The sequence below is a fragment of the Nomascus leucogenys genome, chromosome 3 (genome assembly GCF_006542625.1).
Source record: "Nomascus leucogenys isolate Asia chromosome 3, Asia_NLE_v1, whole genome shotgun sequence".
Lineage (NCBI taxonomy): Eukaryota > Metazoa > Chordata > Mammalia > Primates > Hylobatidae > Nomascus > Nomascus leucogenys.
This window is the reverse complement of record NC_044383.1, coordinates 81986522-82012403: the sequence shown is the minus strand read 5'-3', so window position 1 is coordinate 82012403 and position 25882 is coordinate 81986522. Positions and strand designations below refer to the sequence as shown.

At 32.7% G+C, this 25882-nt stretch overlaps 1 protein-coding gene across 1 annotated transcript in view; it reads right to left on the bottom strand.

Moving 5' to 3' along the window:
• Nucleotides 1–8279: 8279 nt before the first annotated feature.
• The window catches only part of MANEA (mannosidase endo-alpha), a 31953-nt gene continuing 14350 nt past the window's right edge, over nucleotides 8280–25882 (bottom strand). The window contains exons 3-5 of the mRNA XM_003258347.3: nucleotides 20585–20694; nucleotides 12824–12900; nucleotides 8280–11995 (exon numbers count right to left, since the gene is read on the bottom strand). Coding sequence (XP_003258395.1) covers nucleotides 11338–11995; nucleotides 12824–12900; nucleotides 20585–20694 — 845 coding nt within the window. The 3' untranslated portion in view covers nucleotides 8280–11337. The remainder of the gene's footprint in view (nucleotides 11996–12823; nucleotides 12901–20584; nucleotides 20695–25882) is intronic.

Below are 25882 nucleotides of genomic sequence, written 5' to 3'. Positions count from 1 at the left end.
GCACAGGGATTATGCAAATAGGTTGGAAGCTATGAGTATCTCAAACATTATACTCTTAAAGTAAATGACTGAAAGTTGGTTTAAATGGGCCACTTCCAGAATTTCTGCCACTAATATGTTATATCAACACAATAGCCTTATGTATGTAAGCAATTATCATTTTGTTTATTGTTTTTGATTGTTCTTATACCTTTCTGAAACTGACTTTGTATAAATAGCTCATTTATTAAAAAACTCCTGAAGTATAACTACAATTTTATTATTAATATTTTATTTAAAGAATATAAAGGGAAATTATATATGCCAGTATAGTATTATTTGGCTATAACCATCAAATCATGGAACACATGTACAATCTTCTTGCTGTGGAAAATAGAATAACAACTAATAAGAAATATTCATGAACAGAAACTTCTTATAGCACATTGTTTTGTATATGTAAAGCTTCATGTGAATTTTTTTTTTCAATTCAACATGCACTAAATTTGCACCTATTTTTATCAAACACTGGAATATAAAGGCAGCAGAGAGAGGGAGGTTAGAGTCTCCTGTCTGCAGCTCTCCTGGGCTGATTCTGTAAGCCGGCATCGCTATAGTTCTTGGGTCTTAGGTGTGACCCTACTCCCAGGGCTCCACTAAGCACTGCCATTCTCTCTCACTATTGTCCACTTCCCAGTAGGAATAAACTAGTGTGAGTGGCATTGCCACTCTCTGTGGTGGCACAGAGAAATCTCATGCTTCTGCTTGGCAGTGCTGTTGTGGGGGCTTTCTGTGATGGTCCGGTTCCGCTCCTGTGACAAGTCTCTGCCTGGGCCCTCGGGCTGTCCAAGACATCCTTTGAAATCTAGGGAGAGGAAGCCATGCCCCCACCACTTACATTCTGTACATCTGCCATGGTTTATGACTTGTACCCTCTGGAGTGGCAGGTCGAGCTGCATCTGGGACCACTTGAGCCATGGCTAGAGCAGCTGATGAAAATTGCACTTAAATATGAGGAGCAGAGATCCAAGTTGGGAATACCATACACTGGGTAATTTATAAAGAAAAGAAGTTTATTTGTCTCAAGGCCCTGGAAGTTGGGATTTCCAAGATTGAGGAACCACATCTGGTGAGGGCCTTCAGGCTGCCTCATCCATAGTCAAAGGCAGAAAGGCAAGAGACAGCAGAGCAAGGAAGGAACAGAAAGAGAAAGGCCAAACTGACATTTATAATAAATGCACTCTTGTAATAACAAACCCACTCCCATGATAATGGCTTTAATCGATTCACGAAAGCAGAGCCCTCCTGCCCTATTCACCTCTGAACGTTTTCACCTCTCAACACTTTTGTATTAGGGATTAAGTTTCCAACACATGAGTATTGGGGCATATATTCAAACCACAACACTGTTTTCTCTTTTCTATCTATGACATTTTATATTCTTAAATGAAACCAAATACATGCCTGACCCTCAGGGTGCTTGTAGTAGAGACAAAGATATTCTGGTATGAAGCTTATCTCAATAGAATATAGTAAATGCTGGAATAGAGGTGTACTCTAAGTGCCTAATGTCTGTGAGAGTAGGAGGAGGGTTGGGTGTAGGGAAATATTTCCGGATGAGTTGACCTTATAGTAGAAGGACAGTTTGTTGAGATTCATCTCTTTTCAGATGTGAGACATTGGCAAGTTACAACATATAGTTTCCTTAACCATAAGTCAAACGAAACTTAGAATATTGAATTAATATTACATTAAATAACATGTACAATACCTAATACAGTGTTTGACAAACATTAGATACTTATTAGAAATGTTTATTTCTTTTCCCCCTTTGCTTTCTCTGCCATTCTTGCCCTGTTTCCAGTAGAATTAAACTAGTGAGGTACAATGGAAAAGACATCACACACACAAAAGTGATCTTCATGAGGTTATGAAATAAGAAGTTGTGTTGGTTATCGAGCTGATGTAAAATATTAATGTAATAGAAACCAGGAGATGAGACTGCAGTTGTGGGCATAGAATAGTAATGGGACATTTTATATACTTTTTGAAGAAGTTTGCGCTTCATTCTGCAGGCAATGTGAAATCATTGAAATATTTGAAGCAAGAGAATTACATAGACTTTTATTCTGGATATTAATTTAAATTAAGCAATACCATAGATATAAACAAATTAGTTACAATATAATAGGCCAAGTGGACAACGATTATGTCCTGGACTTGGTCAGAGATAGTACAGATGGAGAGTAGGGTAAACACTTAAGAAATATTTTTGGGAAAAAAGAAGTCATATTTAGTGCTATATGAATTTTGGGCATGACAAAGTGTAATAAGGCAAAGAATGACCCCAGGTTTCTGGTTATGTGACATGAAGGAGAATGTCATCAATTGATACAGGGAAAAGAGAAGGAGGAGGGAAGAGAAGAAATTTTACTCTAGTGGGAGTAAAATTGTTGGTCACGGTAAAGATATACTTAATTTTAAAAGAAACCACCAAGTAGTTTTTGAAAGTGAGTGAAATGTTACTTGAAAGGCAAATAAGGTAGCAAAATCCAGAGTGGATAACAAATGTGAATTTAAGGTTTATAATTTTATAGAATTTCCTTTTTCCCCAAAACAGCTTTATAGCTGTTTTAGAGAAATACACTTTTTTCCAGTTTTCATGACATTGATATGTTTAACATAAAAATGTTGTTAATATTAAATAGCAATCTCAGCAGGCATCCAGTGCAATGACTTCATTTTAAAGATATGGAAACAGGGCAGATCAGTCATTAGCAAACATTTTTGCTTATTTTTTGATTTATGAGAAAGGCATAACTAGACTTAAGAAATCAATAAATATAAATCTATGTGACCAAAAATGAAGTGCTTTAACAGTTAAAAACTGTCAACCCCATGAAAGCAGGAAACTAGTGTCTTATTCATGCATATACTCCCTTAACTACTACACTCTCTGGCAGAAATTCAAGAAATATTTCATTAATGAATACTCAAAAAAAATGCTTGAAGGTACGTGGGCATCTTACACACACATGCACACACACACACACACACTCCTCTTCCAAAATAATTGCTTTTAGTGAACTGTGCTTTGGTGTGATATCGTAATCACATAGTATAAAGATATTTATAGGAAAGACTTATGAAATTTGTCTTTGTCTTATTTTAGGGAATGTACTGATCAAGATAATGTACATTATATTACAGTATCTTCTTTATGAGAACCCTCAGAAGAATTGTCCTTTAATACCAAGGCAGTTATACTTTTCTTGAGAAATTTATTTGTTTCTTATACTATGAACATTGTATACTGTGTAGATGACTAGATATCCTTTTTCATATTGGCTATTCAAAGTCTTAAATTTGTGACCACCACTATAGCAATGTATGTTATAATATTGTTTTCATTTAATACTGGGCTCAATGTGGACTCAATAGGTATGTTCCTATTCTTGCTCTACTTTTGACTGAAACTATATTGTCATATGCTATTCAGTCTAATAAATCACATCCTTTCTGAAACAAAGCAGATAAGAAAGAAAGGCAGGTAAGGTGGGAATGAGAAAGAAAGGTGGAGTCGTGGGCAGGCAGGCAAAAGCCAAATTAGAAGGAATAATAGAGATTAGCTAAGAGATATTCATCTAGCTCACTTCTTTAGATGCTTTAATCTATGATTTTTGCATCAGATAACAGCTGAAGGAAACTATCCCAAAAACAGAGCCCCTCATGGATTCGCTTTCACTGACTTGTTTTTTTATTGTTATATGCTTAGAATTTATTCAAATCACCATACAATGACTCGTCATATGAAATTCCCTTCTCAATGTTACAAAATGTTGAGGCGATTTTTCATAAATTACATAGTTATATTCTTTGTATCACAGGTCACAAATTAGTGACTCATTAGTGATCCATTAGCTGGATCCAACCAGCAAACATTTTAAAAATATTTTATAATATGTGACCATATTATAATCAGAAAAATTAACAGACACACACAGCAAGATATACTTCCTCATTTTAGGGACCCATAGCAACAAAGGGGCAATGATGACAGGAGCAGTTGAGAACTCCTTCTTTCTATTTTTTTTTTTTTTGAATGGAGTCTCGCTCTGTAGACCACGCTGGAGTGCAGTGGCACCATCTCAGCTCACTGCAACCTCCACCTCCCAGGTCCCGGCTCAAGCAATTATCTTGCCTCAGCCTCCCAAATAGCTGGGATTACAGGCATGTGCCACCATGCCCAGCTAATTTTTGTATTTTGAGTAGAGATGGGGTTTCACCATCTTGGCCAGGCTGGTCTTGAACTCCTGACCTCATGATCTGCCCACCTTGGCCCCCAAAGTGCTGGGATTACAGGCGTGAGCCACCAAGCCCGGCCGAGCACTCCTTTTAGGTGCGAATTGTCCACAGTCTCTGAGACTCTCTAAGGTTTTAAACCTGATGAATTCACTTACATTCCCTGACAGGTTCCCATAACCATTTGCATTTTTGACCCTAGGTGTAATTTCTACTTGAGAAATTTATGTTAAAGTGTATTGACAAGGTAAAGTTTGCCTCCAATGGGAAAGGAAATGCTTCTTTTCTGGCACAAAGAGCCATATCGCCTCTTGGACTGACTACCAGGAAGCTCAATTACAAATGTGTACTCAACCATACATACCACCAGCACTATACATAGGCATTCTTTTAAAAAATTGCATCCATCATTATTTATATATTAATTTTGTAATATTTACCTGTTGTAGAAAAATACTTCAAATCCTTTTTGCAAAGACAGTGCCTGTATTCTAATAATAGGAACCTTTATGTAAACGCTAATTAAGAATGAATCAAGGAAAAAAATGAGAAAATAGTGTTGCATTATCAGAATATTTCATCTGGGGATTAATTTAAGTCTTTAGCTACAAACACATAATACTAATAGGTGGAAAAATAGGAGAATTTGAGCTCAGTTATTGTTCATATAATGATTGCCACTAAATATTTTTAAGATATTTATAAGATACCCAATAAGAGCAATTTTCAATAATGTACTTTACCTAAATATTATAGCAAAGCAAATTTTCAAGTAAGAATTTAGCAAACAATCATAATTGCAGTTAATTTTTTACATAAAATCAGAGATTAGGCTGTTCCATTTTATATTAATGACTGAATATTCTGCCATGTGGTTAATATTTAAGACTGGGTAATTAAAAATGATATATAGAAAAGCAGCATTCAATAAATATAAATTTAGTATATGCAAAAAAAAGCTTTGATCTAAACTTCCTTTTGATTTTAAATTTCATAAGGGAACTTTGTGAGGTTTTATAACTGATTTTTTCTATAGGACTATACATAACACTTGCTAAGTACTCTAATTTATTTGTAGATTACTTCGAATTTTATACATCAAAAGTATTTCATTCACTAAATCATTCCTGCTTTACTGCAGTGGCTAGGACCTCCACTACAATGTTGGGTAGCATTCATGAAAATGGTCAGCCTTGCTTGGTTCCCTATCTCAAAGAGAAAAATAGCAAGTTTTACCGCTAATTATGATACTTGCTGTAGGGTTTTTGGTAGATATCCTTTTTCAGATTAAAAATGTTCCCGTTTCTAATTTGCCAAGAGTAAACATGTACAAATATTGAATCTTATCAATTCTTCGCCACAACACTTTACCTTCAGTCTGTTGTTAATGTAATTCATTGCTTTTCTCACGTTAAAGCACTTCTTTCAATCTAGACCAACTTGATCATGGCAGCTATTCTTTACACTGTGGTATTTGATTTGCTCATATTAGAATTTTGCTATCTATGTGAATAAATGACATGGTCCTATGATTTTATTTTGGTGTTATGCTATACCAGCCTCATGAGGAATGTTTCCTTATATTTTTTGGTTATGGAAGATGCATTCTTAATATCAGAGTAACTACTTTTTAATGATATATGTTATTTGTTTAGTTTTTATTTCAACATTTAATGGTTTTTTTCTCCGGTTAATGAAATTTTTCTTATTTTCTGTATCTCTCAAGATAGAAATAACTTGGCTCACGCTTGTAATCCCAGCACTTTGGGAGGCCGAGGCGGGTGGATCACGAGGTCAGGAGATCGAGACCACGGTGAAACCCCGTCTCTACTAAAAATACAAAAAATTAGCCGGGCGTGGTGGCGGGCGCCTATAGTCCCAGCTACTCGGAGAGGCTGAGGCAGGAGAATGGCGTGAACCCGGGAGGCGGAGCTTGCAGTGAGCCGAGATCGCGCCACTGCACTCCAGCCTGGGTGAAAGAGCAAGACTCCGTCTCAAAAAAAAAAAAAAAAAAAAAAAAAGATAGAAATAACTGAAATAGCATTTGTTATCCTTTATATTGTTTTCATGTATATAAAAATAAATGCACCATACAGCCACTTCTTGTTCCCATTTGGTTTCTGACCTTAAAAAACAATTAATTTTTCAAGAAAAAGAATAATATTTCAAGAGGCTTTTCTCTGGAAACACTCTTTTATGTAACCACAAACAATATTTAATGAAGGGATGTTTTTACTTGCCAATGGTAGGCTTCAGTAGTTAACACAATTCTATCCATCTATCTATCTATCCATCCATTTATCATCTATCTATAATTGGTGTTTTCTTAATGTTTCAGTTTTACAAGATTAAGGGTTTCAATTGTTTTCTAACCCCGAAGAGATGCATAGTATTTTAACAGAGCGGAAAAACTAAATCCTATCTAATATCTTTTTAAAAAATTGTGGCATGCTACTCTTTTAGGTGACTGTGTTCAAACATAAAAATTTCTAAAGTTTACTACTTTAGAATTCAGCATTTCAGCTGAATTTCTTCCAAATAGATTTCTTTTTTTTTTTGTATTTGGTATTTTCAAGGCGATTTCAGGGCAAAATTTGTATTATATTAGACTCTATTATCAAATTAACACAACTAGAGCGTTTTGATAATGGCTTTTGGTAAAACTCAAAAGCACTTTTATGCAATAACATAATTGTAATCATCTATTCTAAATATAATTGAGTAGCTCATAATTCTTATTGTTACTTATAGTCATCTTTGCTCAGATTTTTAACCTATTATTTTTAAAAACGAAAACACACAAGCATAATACAGTCATATACCATAAGTTGAATTGTAAGCAGTTTTATCTTACTACAGGGCATCATTCTCTTCTATCATAAAATATTTATATGGGGTTTAGCTTCTAAAGAGTTTTTGACTTTATGGTAAAATTTATGGGTAATTTAATGTAATCTGAGAAACCTGAAATTCGGTATCTTTTAAATGAAATACAGAATATCCAATATAAAAGTGCCATTATGCTTCAATTTCAATAAATTGTAGATGACTGTTTTTGCTCATTAGCCCTTACTTTGTCTTTTGATACTGTAAGTAGTAATGACATAACAACAACTAAAAAAGCTAATCACTTTGAAAAATGTTCCTTCCTTCATTGATAGTTGGAATATAATAGCGCTACTACTCAGTTCTTTGACTAAGGATGAATGAGTCTCTATAAGGTAATTAAGCCAAAATAGTACCTAAATTCTCAAGGATAATAATCTGGCAGCAAGCCCACAATAACATTTAGCCTTTATGTGAATATACAACAACACAGTATAAAATTTAATTTGGAGTACATTTTTTTAAAGACAAATAATGTTAGTATAATTTTTGAATTTTATTAATATTTTAATATTTAAAAAGTAATGCTTTGAGCCATAAAGCCTTTTTGTTTGTGGCTACATCAAGTTTTCATTTAGAAATTATAAATATTTCAAAAATAACTGAAATCTTGCTAGTTGTAAATTATTGCTTTTCTTCACTATGGTATGTGACAGTGTAATTCAAATTTTAAATACAGATTTTTAAAGACTTTCTGTAAGCACTGTAGAGTTTAGGAGCAGTCATGTTTAAACTGGCTAACTGTGGTCAGATTGAAAAAGAGCATGAACTTGGTAGGTTCTCTACTGGTTTGTTACTTTGCTGTTTTAGAAGATTAATTCCCTAACAGATGTTGGAGCTAATATATGATTATAACCAAAGAAGAAAAAAAAATAGAAAAACAGCTCTCAAATTAAAAAAAAAAACTTTGTGTGCATGTATGTGTGTATTAACCAAACATAAGTTTATAGATTTAAAAAGTATGTGCAGTTAAAGATATCCACTTTGTAAGTGCTGCATATCTCAAAAGAGAAAACATACAAAGAATGATGACTGGATACTCCTTTTCATTTGTTAATCGGAAATCAAATAAGACATTTCATAAAGAGAAATGATACTTTAATCCTCTAAAATACAATGTATTTCATCTATGTTTTTATTAGGTAAAAATTAACCATTCCATATAACAAAATAGTAATTTTTAATTACAATCTTAAAACACAAAGAAGTTAAACAACTCAAGTAAACGTTAATAACAGCAGTTTTGACAATATTAGTCCTTAAAAGAAACAGTAAAATATTTGGTTTCTATAACAGTCAAAACAATTAGACTGATTAAACCATAAAAATTAATAACTTATAAAACAATCCATTATGATTCATGCATTGTATGTATTATACCACTTTAAGTTATTATACTATATTGAATTCAAACGTATAGTTGTTTTGAATTAAGAAATAAATTCTTTGCTCTTATTTACTTGTTATCATGACAATTTAAACTGTGTTACAAATAAAATGGTAAAGGCAGCTGTAATGAATACCTGAGGAAGATTTTGAAAGCTTTCCTCTCTAAGAATTAACAGAATTATTAGAGTTATTTCCTAATGCAGTTGGCTCACCTTATTTGTGGGTTCTACATCCATGGCCAAGAAATTGCTGACTGAAACTCTGAAGATGTACAGACTATATTTTTTCATGTCATTATTCACTAACCAGTATAGTATAACAACTATTGACATAGCATTTACATTGTATTAAGTATTATAAGTAATCTAGAGATGACTTAATGTATACAGGAGGATGTGCATAGATTATATGCAACTACTATGCCAGTTTATATCAGGGACTTGAGCATCTGCAGATTTTGGTATCTATAGGGATAATGGAACCAATCCCCCACAGACACTGAGGGATGACTGTAATTATTTTATTAAAAAGGGAGAAAAAACGGATATTAATATAATTATAAACTAGTAATTATGAGATCAGATGCCATTCTTCCATTGAGAATAACTTTTTGCAATGAAGACAGAATCTGCTTTATCTTACTCTGAAATCTGTTACTGCTGGCTGGTCAGGGTAACATGTTGAGGAATCACAACAAAGCTCAGAGATGAAGTATGCTGTGTGGATTCGCCATGTCTATAATGGGAAAAAGATAGAAAGTGGTGGTATCTGTGTTGAGAATATGCTGACCTTGTTTTTATAGACTTTCCCTTAATCTCACAACTATTTCCTAAAATTTACTTTCTGTCATGGTGGGTTCAAATACACAACATACACAATGACAAAAACTCCTCTGTGGTAGATACTTCTCTAACAAAACTTCAATGAAATATGGTATATTATAAAAGATTATTAGCTGTGACATTTATAAATTATACCTAAAATAATATATTCTAGTTAAATGGATATAAGAAGAAAATCCACAGGTTGTATCTATATAGTGATTACCATGTAAATGCTTGGTTATATCAAAATATCAGTATAGTGATTTATTCTTTTATTTTCTCCTAGAAAATGATTACTACTACTGTATTAATTTCCTAAGGCCTGATCATTCTCTGAGAAACAGCAAATTCCAAAATTTTAAATAAACATTAATAATGCCTCTTTTCAATAACATAATTTGTGTCAAAACCACTGTTTAAAAATAAAATAAATTTTGTCATCTGGTCTATTTTATAAAAAATTTAGTGCTAATTTTTGTTTCTGAATGGATGTCTTCATCCTCTGAAGATTTATAGGCATTATTTTTTAGCATTATTCTATTGCTCTTCTTGATGGAACACCTAAGAAATAACATTTATGTAACAGGATATATATTAATTTTTTACTATAGTTATAAACATTAACTGTAAGAATACAGTGCATTTTATTTAGTTTTTAAGGAGATTTTTCTTACACAAGTGATCAATTTGTCACAATATGACAAGTTATTGATAACAAGTATTTTAACTTATAGGTATGATAAAAGTCTAACATTTACAAAATGGGGATATTACTATATAAAAAATTGAAAGTATTAGTTTTTATGTAAAATATTAGTTTCTTCATTATGATACAGTGCTAAACTTAATGTAAAGACAAACTTCAGGACCTACCCTAGACATAAAATAATTTTCATTTCCATGTCTCTAGAATCTAAAATGGTAAGTAAATTTTCTCTATTACTTTTGGTCAAAGTAACTTAAAATATTAAAAGACAACCTAATGACAGTAATAACATTTTTCTTTCCTAAAAAATATTTGGTCTCTGATTTAAAGATATGAATAATACAATAGTAACAACTTAAAAGATTGACAAGATATACTAAAAATGATATCTGGGCATCATATCTACATAATAATTGTGAAACAACTGTTTTCCTAATAACTGAGAAGCAATCATTAACTTTTTCATAAAAGGACTTTCCATAGCTTCTAAAATACGGAATTCAGCACTGTAAAGCAGAAACACTAAACATGTCAAAACACCTAGCATGGTATAGGTAACCACAAATCTGCAAATGACACACTGTGTTGTAGATAGCAGGCCTTCCTAACACAATTTGGTCATTGTAAGGTTTCATTTATGTAATTAAATTAAATAAAAAATAAGAGTATTAATTTAAAGCCATTTCAGGTTCACAGCAAAATTGAGAGGAAGGTACAGTGATTTTGTTATTCTTAAGAATTTCCTCATTATTGGAGTTATCCAGAGTCTAAATACTAAGACAATAAAGTTGATTAAATTATTTTAAAGATATGACATGAAGCATGTACATTATGTTTAAGGGTTTTTTTTTTCTTCAATAGATATCCCAAATATACACACAATCCTATTTCTTTGGGTCTAGGATGTAAACATAATTTAACTGTGTGCTAAGTGCTTGAGGTAACACAAGCATTTATCTATTGTAAAATGAAAATTCAATTGCCATCAAATCAGAATTTTGATTTCAGTCAGAAATGCAGTAAATTATGCCATAAGGAATATATTTGTATATATTTTGTCTCAGATATTTTCTCATGTGGTATTGTGAAGGGTAACAATTATAATATTATCTGTAAAGAATTTAAAAAATATGTTTTTAAATATAACTAATAGTATATACTGATTTTGACAGTTTTCTTTCCATAACTCAAAACAAAAGCTATTTTTAAAAATTAGGTGATTTTGATAACTATTAAACTTTAATCAGTGCATTAAGAAACAGGCGGCTGGTGATCTAATGCATAAGTTGCTCTTTCCTTACTGTATTTTTCAGACCACTTGCGAGTCAGTTCTAGGTAAAGACCTGGTTTATGAGGACGGTAATCTAGGTACACTGTATTACTGGTTCTTTTGGGAACAGCTTTTTCAATCTGAGTTCCTTCATGCCACTCATTAAAAGAGGTGATAGAAATTAAGCTGGGGTATGTCTGAAGTGCAGCACTCAGAGCAATTTCATAATACTTCCCATTGATTCGGTTCCGAGTGTTTTGCGTGTTCCATGGACGGATGCTGGTATCTATGTATCCTGGGCCCACACTTGGGATAAATATTAAGTTGTATTTGTCACAAAATAATTTTAGGCTAGCCCAATTCTGATGTGATGAGCCATAAGTAAAGCCATTTGTGGCAAAATATGTGTAAATTCCATCAAAACCACTTTGAAGAATATCATACTTATGTTTTTCTTCTACTAGAAGGGCAATAAACAATCCATCATAAGGAGAATTGCGAATACTCCGAGACCCTGAGGTGGTTAACAGATTGGCCCATTTTTCAGGCTTGGTAATATAGGAATCATAGACATAAAACATAGGAAGAGCATTGCCAGTCTTCGTCTTGTACCTGTAAAACGCCGGATGATTTCCATATCTAGAAAATAAGCATATATAAAAGTGAAATGAATATTCACAACTAATTTGCCACAGATAAAAAGTGTTTATGTACTGAAAATGAAGGAATCAGTGCAGTTTGAGCACACTGCTCTATTTCTTAGGGGAATCAGTTGTGTAAGTGTAATAATTAAAAATGCATTTTTACACATTAGAAAATGAGATACTGGATGCATTACCAAACAAGTAATTAACTATCTCATATTGAGGTTTACAAATGATGACTAATGCCATAAAAAAGCCTATGATTCTCTACATTAATACATAAACTGCTTTTATATCTATCAGTGATAAATGTTCTACCGTTGCTGACAAGTTTCTTTGTAAGACTATTGCATCTGTCACAGACTATTATCAGTAAAATTCTTTCAAAAAATGAAAACTGTATTAATAAATTCTTTTTGATCAGGCTAGATATAAATGAAAATATCAGCTCTGGGTCTACTGCATTAAAAGAAGTAGTTCACTTTTAATAATCTGAACCTTCTTTTTAAAAAGATAAAGCTATATTCCGAAGGTTTAGAAAATAATGTCAATTTAAAATATCAAAATTACAGAAATCATAAATAGCCTATAAACCTGTAAAACAGTAAAAACAGCAATCTTCCAAAAAGAAAGTGAATTGTAAGGAACTTCTGCAATGTTCCTCGAAATGATGGTGACATTCATTACAGTAACAATTTAATTTTATTAAAAATGGAATAATCATAAATTATGCAAATCTCAAATATAATTTAATGTACTATTCTTAAAACAATAATTATCACTGGATAATATAACAATATTTATAAATATTGAAGAAACTCACTTGTCTATAATATACTTCACATTTTTGTACATGTTTTGATCATCTCGATTGCTATATGGTTCTATGTGAAAAGTAACCTAAAACAAACAATAAAATCAGTTAGGGGATAAATTATCTATAATGTAAAATTAGAAGTATATTTAATATACTTAATAAAGTAACTGATTTAATCACCTTAATTTAAGATGAATATTTATTGAACACAGAAACTACCAGAGAATTTTTACCAATAAAATTTACTGCTAAATAACATGCTAAACATTTTATATTATTATCTTGGTTAATCTTCACAACTCCCTAAGGTATTTCTGTTTTCTTAGTGAGGTAATCAAAGATAGATAGAACCTTAAGAAAGGTTCAGTAAGTTGTTCCAAGTCACCCAGTTTGTTGGAGGTAATATTGATGACCTGAATTCCGAGTTCAAATGCTTAACTGCTGTGCAATGCTTCTTTTTATGTTTACTCCTTATAAAAATATGTTTCTTACATATTTGTATCCCATATAAGATATATAGGAAATACTCTATATTCAGATATATGTTTCTTTTAGGAAAAAGACCAAAAAAATATGGTCCAGAAAAATCTGGATTTTTTTCAGGCATGTAACCATTAAGCTTAAATTTAAATGGAAGTCATTAGCAAATTTATTTACATATAAATTCTTCCATATCATTAAAACAGCATTTTACAAAATAATATACATTAACTTCTATTAAAGAATTTATAATGAAATTGCTTAAAAATAATATCCACTAGTGTTATAAAGGACAATTTTCATGACGCCTAGGTATTTATGGTTTGGATATCCCACACACACACACACACACACACACACACACACCTACATACATATATACACACACATACATACATTATATATATATGTAAACATAGAGAGCAGTAATTACAAATATTTTTAAAATACTGTGCACAGATTAAAATTTTTTAACTTAAGGTTGGCTATACATAAATCAAGACAAACTAATTATGGCTAGTAAAACTATTCTGTATGCCACTTCTAACTAGTAAAGTAAAAAATACAGAAGATACTTCTCTTAGACAACAATCTATTTCAGATTCATAAAACAAAGAATGAGGATTTTCACTTTTATTCCTAGTTTTACTGACTTACCAACATCAATTAAAAATCTTTATGGCAATCTAATAAATGTATTGATACTGTTTTAATTTCAGGTTTCAGGCTCTATGATGTATTTATGGAACTAGAGACTTCTATTGCAATATGAAACTCCTCTGTTTTCAATTACCCAATTAAAGCAAAATGTATTTTACATTAATCAGTGCTACTTGTTTTCACATAATTAATTTTAAAGTTAAATAATATTTAATAAAAATATAATTTTCTACTTTAAATAAAATGAGATTACAGTAATATTACAAAAATAAGTTTTTGTCATAAAAAACTAAGGTCAAATTCATTTTTGCAGCATATTGTTAGTATTGCCAGGGTAGTAACTGCTAGGGCAGTCAGATTTCTCAATAACTTTGGTATTCGCTTTTTAAATTCAGTTGAAAGCAAATTGCCAAGTGTATAGGTATTTTCATACTATTACATAATGTTTCCTTGGGTAATTCTTCCTTCAGATACATCACTGTGTTTTCTAAATTTCCATTTTATACATAAAGGACACCATATTTAAGCAATATCCGACTTGAAATATCCTATATCAAAATGAATTTGCTTTTACAGCTGCAAACAACAAATAGCATGATATTTTTGTAAAGCGCAGATCAATATATTTAAAGTAAATATAGTATTGATAAGTATAAAATATTTAAAATTTTCCTTCATGTATTTCTAATTTCTTAATTATAATAAAATTACTTTGCAATTTTAATTAATGATGTGATCTAGTCTCCATCTCTCTGTTCCATTTGGAAAAATCAATTAGATCAATGTTAAAATAAATTTTAAAATAATAGAATTCTGTACATAAAATGAAATGTCTTTCTTATCTTTAAAGAATAAGAATATATACATTCCCTCATTTCATGTTTTTAATTTTGACCTTCCCTGTCTCTTCCCTACCCTGCATTTTAATAACTTTAATAAATAAATTTTAATAAACAAAATGAACTTTTTTGAATGAAAATCTGGTAATTTTCTCCTTCTCCAACTCCATTCCCTACCTTCACCCCTGCACACTCCCCTATCCCCTGCCACAACAAAATTGAGATAGGTCTTCCTACTCCTATGTGGTGCCATAATACCTCATACTTTTCCTGAAATTTACTTGTCTTTGTGTCTGACCTCCAGTAGATTATAAGACATTTTAGGGACAGAGATAATACTTTATCCTTCTTAATATTGTCAGCATCTGGAACTGTATCTGACACATAGCAGGTGCTAAATGAATGAATGCATGCATAAATAAATGGACTAATGATTTGCATGCAAAAATGAACAACAGTTAAACTCTTAAGTCTGCCACCTATACTGGATTTAGGTAAGATTCCCAAAGTTTCTGCCATGAATTCACAATATTCATTTAACAAGGAAAAAGAAAAAGGAGAGGCTATGACTAATATAACAGGTTTCAAATGTAGGTAAATATCATTTAAAAAAGAATCACGGACATACTTATATTCATGTTTCACATGGTTGAAATCTGCATAAGCCTGAAAAGCAGATAAAATGACTCTAGAGCCATATGCAAAGAAATAATGGATGTTGATAAACCTAGTATAAGAAATGTGATTTCTGTATAAAGTAGAAAGAAAATATGCTACTTTAAAATAACATACTAAATTTATTAAAATGAAAGAAGATCACCAGGGCTGAGTTGGTTCTTTCCCCTATAATCCTAAGCAAAAAAAAAAAAAAAAAAAAAAAAAAAAAAAAAAAAAAAAAAATCACTGAATCTGCCTAATTTTCCTTTACTTAGATGAATGATTTAATTCAGTCAAGTTTTGATTAGATAATGCCATGTAACAACCCCACAATCTCAGTGGCTCTAAAAGACAAACATTTGCTTTTTGAACATAAAATCTATGAACTGGCTTATGATGGTTCTGCTCCAGGCTGGTTCAAATCAGCTCCATGTGTCTGTCATTCTGTGTCCTAGGCAGAAAGGGGCATGGTTTTCTCATAAGAAAATAGGAGCATAATCATGCAAGCACATAGTATACATTATCTTTTCTCACATCTCATCAGCCAAAGCAAGCCATAAGGCCAAACCCAACAACAACAGGGCAGGAAGTATACTTACTCTTTGCATGCAGGGGAAGGAAAACCAGATTATTTGCTAAACAATGACAGAATCTACCAAACATCTCTATCATGTATTACTCAAAAAATTGTTCCATTGCTGTGTTCTTAATGGTGCAGGATAGAGAGGATATAGAGGAAGGAATCCAGCCCTGATTTTTACACTCTGCAAAACCAGCCTACTAAATGACAGCTGTTAAGTGCAACAGCCTTTGCTCTAGCAAACATGCAGACAAGTATACTTTAAAAGAACAGAAACTAAATCGCTTTGAAAAATCAAGATTTAAATTTTAGTTTCACTCATTTACACTTCCAAAAAAAACCTAGTCACATTTGCTAAAGATAATGAAAAATAACTAAAGCACCAATCATTTCCTTTTCTTGCATGTTTGTTTATAATTTAAAAGGCACTTACTTAAAATAACTCTTGGTTGAAGTTAACAAATCAAAATTACAATTACAAAATATTTAATGACTAATATTAGTAAAAACATTATATAATCAAAATGAATGAACTATAACAAAAGCTTAACTGTGAGATGAATTCATTCCCTAAAAATTCTCCATCCATTTAGTATTTCCATGCTTTGAAGATTAGCAAGAAAAAAGAGATGTTACTAATGAACACATTTTACACTTAAAAGTTTTAGATGTGGTCAGTTATGTGCATTGGAGGCTCCAATTTGTCAGCACACAATCTACAACATCATTAATCTTTTCCTATCAGATTGCCTTAGCACATTAAATAATTCTAGTAAGGTACTGTCATTCATTAAACATATTAAAATTTCCTTATATTAGCAAGAAAAGGGAACATTTTCCATTCTTTAAAAAAACAGGATTTACTGCATTTTATTGAATTAGGAAAAATGTCTGTTCCACAACAAGAGAAATCATAGACAAATCCAATAAAACTATCTTATGGTTTGTCATTGTACAAATGAAGGGGATAAGCCACGAAGATCAAGGAACTAATATAAGATTCCAGAGCTACTCAGTTGGAACAAGCTCCAGTCTCATGATTCCAGGTCTATTCTTTGTCTATACATAGTTCCTCACCAGACACGAGGCCAAGAAACTGTTCTAAAAATTTTGGAAAACAGTAGTCTATCATGTTCCAAGTTTTTCTGATCATTAGATATAAAATCCGTAGCACAGAGAGATCAAGTATGCTGGCAACATTAAATAGGCAATTTGTGGTCGAGCTCTTTGCCACACTCTCCTTCTCTACACAGACACTTTAAACAGGAGAAAAAGCCAACCAATCCTCATATATCGTAACATTTTCATTTTCTCTTTAAAAACTTCCTGAAAGTACTAAAATAGCCAGTTTCTTGAGCTCCCATCTTCCAGGATTTTGGCAGGGCCTGGACAGAGGAGCAGCTCTTGGGCTTGTTTTGTGGAAGATAAATCAATCACTTACCCAACCTCAGCCTGGGCACCAGAACCTGGAGGCTTGCCTATTTGCAGATTTCAAATGCCAATAAGAACTCACTGAAAGGCAACAAGGGACATGGCAGGTGACAGCTCTTGCTAGACAGCTAATTTGAGAGATGCTGTCTTAACAGTTTCAGAATAGTAAATTAGAAAGAAGAGGCAGCTTTATGGACAGGAATAAAAAAAATGCTTGCCTATTTAGCTCTTTCTCACTCCCTAGAATTCCATTTCTATTCTCCAATAACTACTCAATCTCTAGGCTGCAAAAGGAAAATTAAGACAAAACTAATATTTCATATTTTTATTTGAAATGAAATATTTCAACAGTGGTCCATAACATATCTTACAGGGCTCAATTACCAGTATTGGACAAACCAGATTGCCCTCCATTAGAATATAACTGCAAGAAGTTACAGAGCAAATAAAAAGCTTCAGCAAATTTTAAGAGTGGTTGCAATCTCAGAACTCGGAGTGTGGTCTCTAGTTAAAAGACCCTACATCACTTTTTTTTTTTTTTTTTTTTTGAGATAGACTCTCACTCTGTCGCCTAGGCTAGAGTGCAGTGGCACCAATCTCAGCTCACTGCAATCTCTGCCTCCCAGGTTCAAGCGATTCTCGTGCCTCAGCCTCCTGAGTAGTAGCTGGGACTACAGGTGTAGTATATCCATCAGATACAGTGTTTGAAATAAGATACTAAGAGACACCGTTTATCACGCTGAAGAACTTTGGTTACTAAGGACTTCATTAACAATGAATTTTTATTTCCTAAAATTTTCAGTATCTGTTAAGATAACCACGTTTTACCTTCTTTAAATAATCAGTGAAGTTTTATTTACTTAGTGCTTACTCTGTGGCAGACAGGAATCTATGTTTTACATGTATTATCTAATATAATCTTTATAACCACTCTGTGTGTAAGGAAGGTTTTGTTGCTATTTCCATTTTAGAGATGAAGAAACTGAGACACGAGTCATTTATAAAGCTACAAGGTGGTTGGGCCAGGATTGAATGCAGACCTGAATTTAGATTCAGATTTCATATGACCGGAACCATTCTTAAATCCTTGCTAATAAACACTTCTTATCAAAATTTCCTCTAGGAATTTTGAATCTATTTTCATTGGTAAGATTAGTCTGTCTCTTTCTTGTTCTATCCTTTCTTAGTTTTAAATAAAAATTGTGCTATTGTAGAATAAATTTGGAAGTTTTCTGTGGTTGCCATTCTTCAAGATGGCCTCCCTGATACCCATCTCCCGGTATTCATAACTTTGCAGTTCCCTCCCACGTTGTGCCATGGTTGTTTTATCAGTAGATAAAACAACAGAATGGGACAGAAGTGATAACACATCATTGCCAAGATTTATGTCAAAAAACAAAACAAACAAAAACAACCGTGTAGCCCCTATATTAGACTCTCTCAGATCTTTCACTCTAGTGAAGCCAGAGGCCCATATATAGAAGTACAGAGTCTCCAGTTCATCTGCTGCAAAGAACTGAGGTCTGTCATCCACCACATAAGAAAGTTTGTTAGTGGATCCTCCAGCCTCAGATGACTGTAGCACCAGCCAATAGCTTGCCTGTAACCTCCTTGAGAGACCTTGAACCAGACACTCCCAAATAAGCCACTTCCAGATGCTTGACCCTTAGAAATTGTGTGAGGTAACAAATGTTTATTGTTTTAAGCTACCAAGTTTTGGAATAATTTGTTATGCAGCAATAGATAATGAGTATACTTGACACTGTATTTCAATTATCATAAAAATCAACTATTCTGAATACTACTGAGAGGTAAACTTGATACTTTGGGGAAGACATTTGTTCAATTATCTTTTATACGTTTTTTTCTAGGATAGTCAATTCAGATTCTTTAAACCCCTTTCTGCACCAAAAAAAAATTAATTTTAGTATTTTCCTATAAAACTACCATATAAATTTTAAATGGGCTGATATAAACTCTTAAACTCTCTTCTGAAACTATAGGTATATTTCTTTTTAATTTTTGCTGATATGTTTTCTCAATTTCTTTTCTTTTTTAACCTCACCAATGGCTTGCCTATGGTTTTTTCCCCAAAAGTGGACAATAGTGAAGATTAATTTATCCAGACGACTGATTTTGAAGGACTTGTATACTATTTAATTAATTTCACACTTCATCTATCATAGTTCTTTCTTCTACTATGTCTTATTATTTAGGTCCCATTGGTATTGATAATGCAATAATCTCAGTGCTATTTATATCACTTAAATTTCAGAGTTATTCTCAATTATGTTATTAAAATTTTAATAATTTTATACTTTCTAAATGGTTTGGACTTAATTATTAACATTCAATGGTACTGAATGTGGTCAGAGAATGCAGACTCTATGGTTATAATTTTTGTGAATTTATTAGAATTAATGTTGCTACCTAATACATGACCAATTTTTAAAAAGTATCTTTGGATATTAAAAACAGTGCTTATTTACTTGCTATTCAGTATAAAATTTTCTTTTGTAGTGCTATTTAAATCCTTTTAACCATCACTCCTATTTGTTTCCATGATTAATTTCTAAAAGAAATAAAATCTTAGACTGTAAGAAGTGTTCCCTCATTTGCAACACACCTTAATTTCTGCATCAAATATACTTGATCTTTCCGCTGTAGTCTATATTTACACAGGTGTGTATGTGTATGCACGTTAAATAAGGTTTAAATGAAAATCAGATTTTGAAAAATATTTAAGCAAGTTTATTTTTTAACTACTTTATAAATATGCAAAGTTACATGGTTAATACTTGTTTTTACATTTTTGACATCTAAGATATTTAGACATATAAATCTTCACTACTATATTATCTTCACAAAAGAACCTTTCAATCCCTTTCTACTACAAAAAATATATAAAACATTAGAAACATAGTAAAGAATCTCTAAAATATAATTTAGATAAGATTGAAATTCCTATTAATTATAGAAATTTTCTTTATGAAATATAGTATTTAAAAGATTCTAAGTCGTTATCATTTTTAATTAAAATTACTATTTCAAAAATTGTTATTACTATCCTCTTGTCCAAAAGAATTAACTTATGTATAGCTTGAAAATAAAATAAAATACCTTCAGGTTATATTTATGAGCTTTATCCAAAATAGTGGGTACCAAGTTATCAGTAGGTTCTCCATTTTCATCATTTACATCAGGTGGGTACCAAGAGAGGGCCAGTACACCTAATAGAAAAGACCAAAAAGAAAGGGAAAAGACAAGAACATGAATCCAGATATTCTTAAAAAGGCATAGTAAGTACGAAAGAGTTAACAATAAAAGAACATATTTATACGAGGTGGTTTTGTTAAGTTCCTTCAGAATACATATGGCTATTTGATCACTGTCAATATTTATGACCTCTTTATCAGGCATTAATATGCTTTTGTAAAAGTGAACAGACTTTACATTTTAGAGTAAGTTTTAGGTTTACATAAAAATAGCAAAGAAAATATGGAGTTCTCACATACTCTTCCTCCTACCTGCCCCTACCCTCCACATGGTTTTTCCTATAATTAACATCTTTCATTTGCTACAATTGATGACCCATTATTGAAAGATTTTTATTCACTAAAGTCCATAGTTTACATTAGGGGTCACCCTTTGTGTTGTACAGTTCGACAGGTTTTAACAAATCTATTATACCATATGCCCTCCATTAGAGTAGCTGAAAAACTAGCTTTACCAGCTCTATAACCCTCCTGTGCTATACTGATTCATCCCCGTTCCCTCTCCCCCTCACCCCTGGCAACAACTAAGCTTTTTGCTGCCTATAATTTTGCCTTTTCCAGAAGGTCATATAGTTGGAATCATAAAGTATGTAGCTTTTTAGAACTGGCTTCATTCATTTAGCAACTTGAATTTTTAGGTTCCTTCGTATCTTTTCATAACTTGATAGCTCATTTCTTTTTACTGCTGCATAATATGCCATTGTATGTATGTTTATACATTCACCTAATGAAAGACATCTTGGTTGCTTCCAGTTTTTGGCAATTATGAATAAAACTGCTATAAACATTTATATGCTGTTTTTGTGTAGATCAATACGTTTTAACAGAAGATTCTAACATAGTAAAATAATTACTGTTCCTCTCTGTAGTGCCTGCCTACTTATTTTTCAACTGATAAATTATGTGTTCGAAGCATAAATTACATGGAAATCACTAACTGGAGACAGAATATTTAAGATGAATTAATTCAAAGCCTCATTACATATACAAAGAAATGGACAGTCATTAGAAAGATTGCACAAATTTCTAGATAAATAAACAGACTCTTTAAGGCAGGGAAATGAATAACAATGGTACCAAAAGAGAAGCATGTGGAAATTAAGAAATTGAAGGTAAGAAACTGCCGGAGAACTAAATTTTAAGACCTAAGTTTTGTGCTAGCCGCCATGTATAAATAAGTAAGTCCCATCTAGGACAACAAAATCAAAGTTAATGGAAAAATAATCCTTATGTCCGCTATCCACTCTGAAAATAAGAATGGCAACTAGAACAAAAGATAGAAAAAATAACCTATAACATATGAGGCTTTAGGGAAACTCTGGCTAGCCAGAGGAAGGCATATGCTAGAGAGAAATGCTGGTGAGAAAAGTGTCTGAAGACAATTAATCCAACATTTTATAAGTGATCACTTACAATCTTGTAAGATTACTAGCCCAGCTTATAAGAAGAATATCACCAATGAAAATAAGAATGACAACAAAGAGTTTTCTCAGCATAGGACCTACCAAAAAATTATTTTATGCACAAAATGAAAGAAACAAAATGAGAAAAAAATAAATATTAAACAACAGAAAGATTATGCTGTGAATCACATGAAAATTATAAGCAAAACATTCTTCCATAAAAGTAAAAACAAAACAAGATTCCTGTTTCTAATAGTGGACTAGTTTAAAATAACAGTTGGTCTAATAGTAGACCAAGCACTCCCCATGAAAATAACCATTATTATTATATAAAACACGGGGAGAAAATGTCTTAAAGAGCTGAAGAGAGTAAGAAATGTTCTGGCCAAATTGAAGGGAAAATGTGAAACCAGAAAGATAAGTGAGCAAGGAGGTCTGTTTGCCCCAAGCAAAACTGGTACAAGTAAACCAACTCTCAAAAACAGTGAATTAAACTGCAGGTTCACAATGCTTGTACAGTCCTCTAGCTTTAGACCTCATTTAAGGTAACCAGAAATGGTATTCTAAACAGTCACCAGGCAGAAGCAAAAGAAAATTCTTTCTGGAGGAAGGCATCTTCTTCCTGGGCCTCAAATTATTCACAAAAAGTATTTTTTAAAGAACAATAAATAGTATACAATCAAAGATAATTAAGAACACAAAGAATAAAACACCAGGCACAAGCATCGGCAGAAACAAGACAACAGCAACATGCAACAACTTCAGGTATCGCGATTACACACACTTCTAAAAATTACCTTCATAGTTTAAAAAAGATAAAAAGCACTTACCTTGAAAAATGCAGAAAATCATTACTATTGTCCTTTTCCTAATTCATCTACTACTCTTCTATTTCTTTTTGTGAGAGGCAGGGCAGTATAGTAGAATATGCATGTGCTTTGAACATGTATTCAAATATCTCACCACTTATCAGCTACATGAACTAAGGGCAAGTTAACTTCTTGCTTCTGTGGCCTCACCGTCAAAACACAGATGATTCTTACCTTTCAGGATATATTTTAAGTACACACATAAAATTCCATTAACTAGACTATAGTATTCAAGAAATATTCGTTCCTTTAACTACAATATTTTTTCCTCACATTTTTCCCTCCCTCTTCAACCATACCCCTCTCTTAGCACGCACATATACATGTACACACACATGAGCTTTTGCTTTTTTCTTTTTGAGATGGAATCTTGCTCTGTTGCCAGGCTGGAGTGCAGTGGCGCAACCTCCGCCTCCCAGGTTCAAGTGATGCTCCTGCCTCATTCTATCGATTACAGATAGAATCCCTCCTCTGGGATTACAGGCGCCCACCACCACACCCGGCTAATTTTTGTATTTTTAGCAGAGATGGGGTTTCACCATGTTGGCCAGGATGGTCTCGATCTCCTGATCTCGTGATCCTCCCGCCTTGGCCTCCCAAAGTGCTGGGATTACAGGCATGAGCCACCGCACCCAGCCAGTCTTTTCCATCTTAATACTATCATCTCCATTCCACCATTTCTTTACTCTCTTCCTCAAGCTTGATTACATTCTAGTCCTATGCTCTCCAAAATAATACCCATATCTACCATATAAATTAAAATTTTAAAGAATTAAGTTTTCTTGCACACTCAACTAGCTACATTTCAAGTGTTCAATAGCCACATATGACTATGTATCTACTGTTTTAGGCAGCACAGATAGAGAATATTTTCATCATCACAGAAAATTCTACTGGATAGCACTGCCATATTATGATTCTCCTAATAAATTAACCATCCCATTCTTGGTCTAGTAATTTCTCTTCCTCTTTTATCCTCTTTGCAAGTACACTCTATGGCTTTGGAGCAATGTTCTTTCTTCTCTGTTACAATGTTGTTATGTTTCAGCTTCTTCATTGCATCAATTATGACTTCTAGATATCTAATTCTATCCCTATACTGTGATCCACAGCCCAACTAATCATTATACAGTGTCTTTTGGACAGTGGCACTGAATAAATACTAGCCTGGGAACCACGCCAGTGATTGTCTTACTTCTTAGGAGAGGTGAGAATTTACAATGGCAGTGAATCCTTGATAGTAACCAGAGAAGTGTCTATAGAATAAGCAAACTGAGTATCACTTATAAGTAAAATCTACTACTCTGTATTTCTGTCATCCTAATTGCTTAGCAAACTCTAGGATGCTCTTTGAAGTCCATTCTTGAAATATTAGCAAACTAAATGCAAAAACTCATGTCATGTTGCTCATGTCACCCTTCCATGTCACTTATTACAGGACCTTCAATATAATTGATAGTCAGTTTTTTTTGCTGTCAGTAAAGTGATGCATTCAAATAGGATAACAGTTAAGAATATAGGGTATAAAAATCAGATAGGCCTAGAGAATCGAGTCCTTATTCTTTATTTGATAGATGTGTATCTTTAGGTAAGTTATTTTACTTAAGTTTCCACATCTGTAAAATGGAGGATAAGGTCTGTTTTAAAAAGCACAAATGAGAGAATGCATCACGCAGAGTAAAACACCTAAAAAGTGATTATACATAACATTTAATAACAAGAAGACAGTATAATGATAGATAAATTTGGATACCTTGAGCCCCAGAAAACTTGTTATTTGTTCATAGGAAACTTAGAGCCTCTTTTGAACATCTCAAACATTCTTTCAAACTAAAGCTTTAAGAGAAAAAAAGGCAAGCTCATTTCTAGACATAACACAATTTTCACTATCTTACCCAGGGTGACACACTTTTAACAAAATATTACAAGGTACAGAGAAAAAAAAGCAAGAAAAACAATTCACTGACAAGAAATAAAGCAATCAATAGAAACAGACTCACAAATGAGACAGATGTTGGAATCATCAGAGAGAGAATATAAAATTACTGTAATGAATATCTTAAAGGATCTAATGGGAAAAGCAGCTAACACACAAGATCTGGCAAATTTCAGCAGAGATATGGAAACTATAAGAACAAATAAAACAGAAATGCCAGGAATGAAAGACTACTTAAAAAAATTAATTAATGCCTTTAATAGGCTCATTAACAGAGCTGAGGAGATAATCAGGAAACTTCAAGGCAAGTCAAAAGAAATTACCTTATCCAAATTACCACAATGAGAAAAAAGACTGGGGAAAATAATAGAACAATGCATTTAATAGTTGTGAGATAAATATTAAAGTCCTAGTACACATGTAATTGGAAACCCAGAAGAAGTAGGAGGTTTATTTGAAAAAATAGTCAGGCTGGACATGGTGGCGCACGCCTATAATCTGAGCACCTTGGGAGGCCGAGGCAGGTGGATAACGAGGTCAGGAGATCGAGACCATCCTGGACAACATGGTGAAACCTTGTCTCTACTAAAAGTACAAAAATTAGCTATGCATGGTGGAGCGCATCTGTAGTCCCAGCTACTTGGGAGGGTGAGGCAGGAGAATTGCTTGAACCCAGGAGGCAGAGGTTGCAGTAACAGTGAGCTGAGATCAGGCCAGTGCACTCTAGCCTGGGCGACAGGGTGGGACTCCATCTCAAAAAACAATAATAATAATCACTAAGAATTTTGCAAAATTAATAAAAGACACAAAGCAACAGACTAAAAATTCAGAGAACACCAAACAGGATAAATAACAAAAAATAACAGGAGTAACAAGTAACCATACCATGCTTAGACTGCTAAAAAACAAAATATGAAAAAGAAAAAAAAAATTAA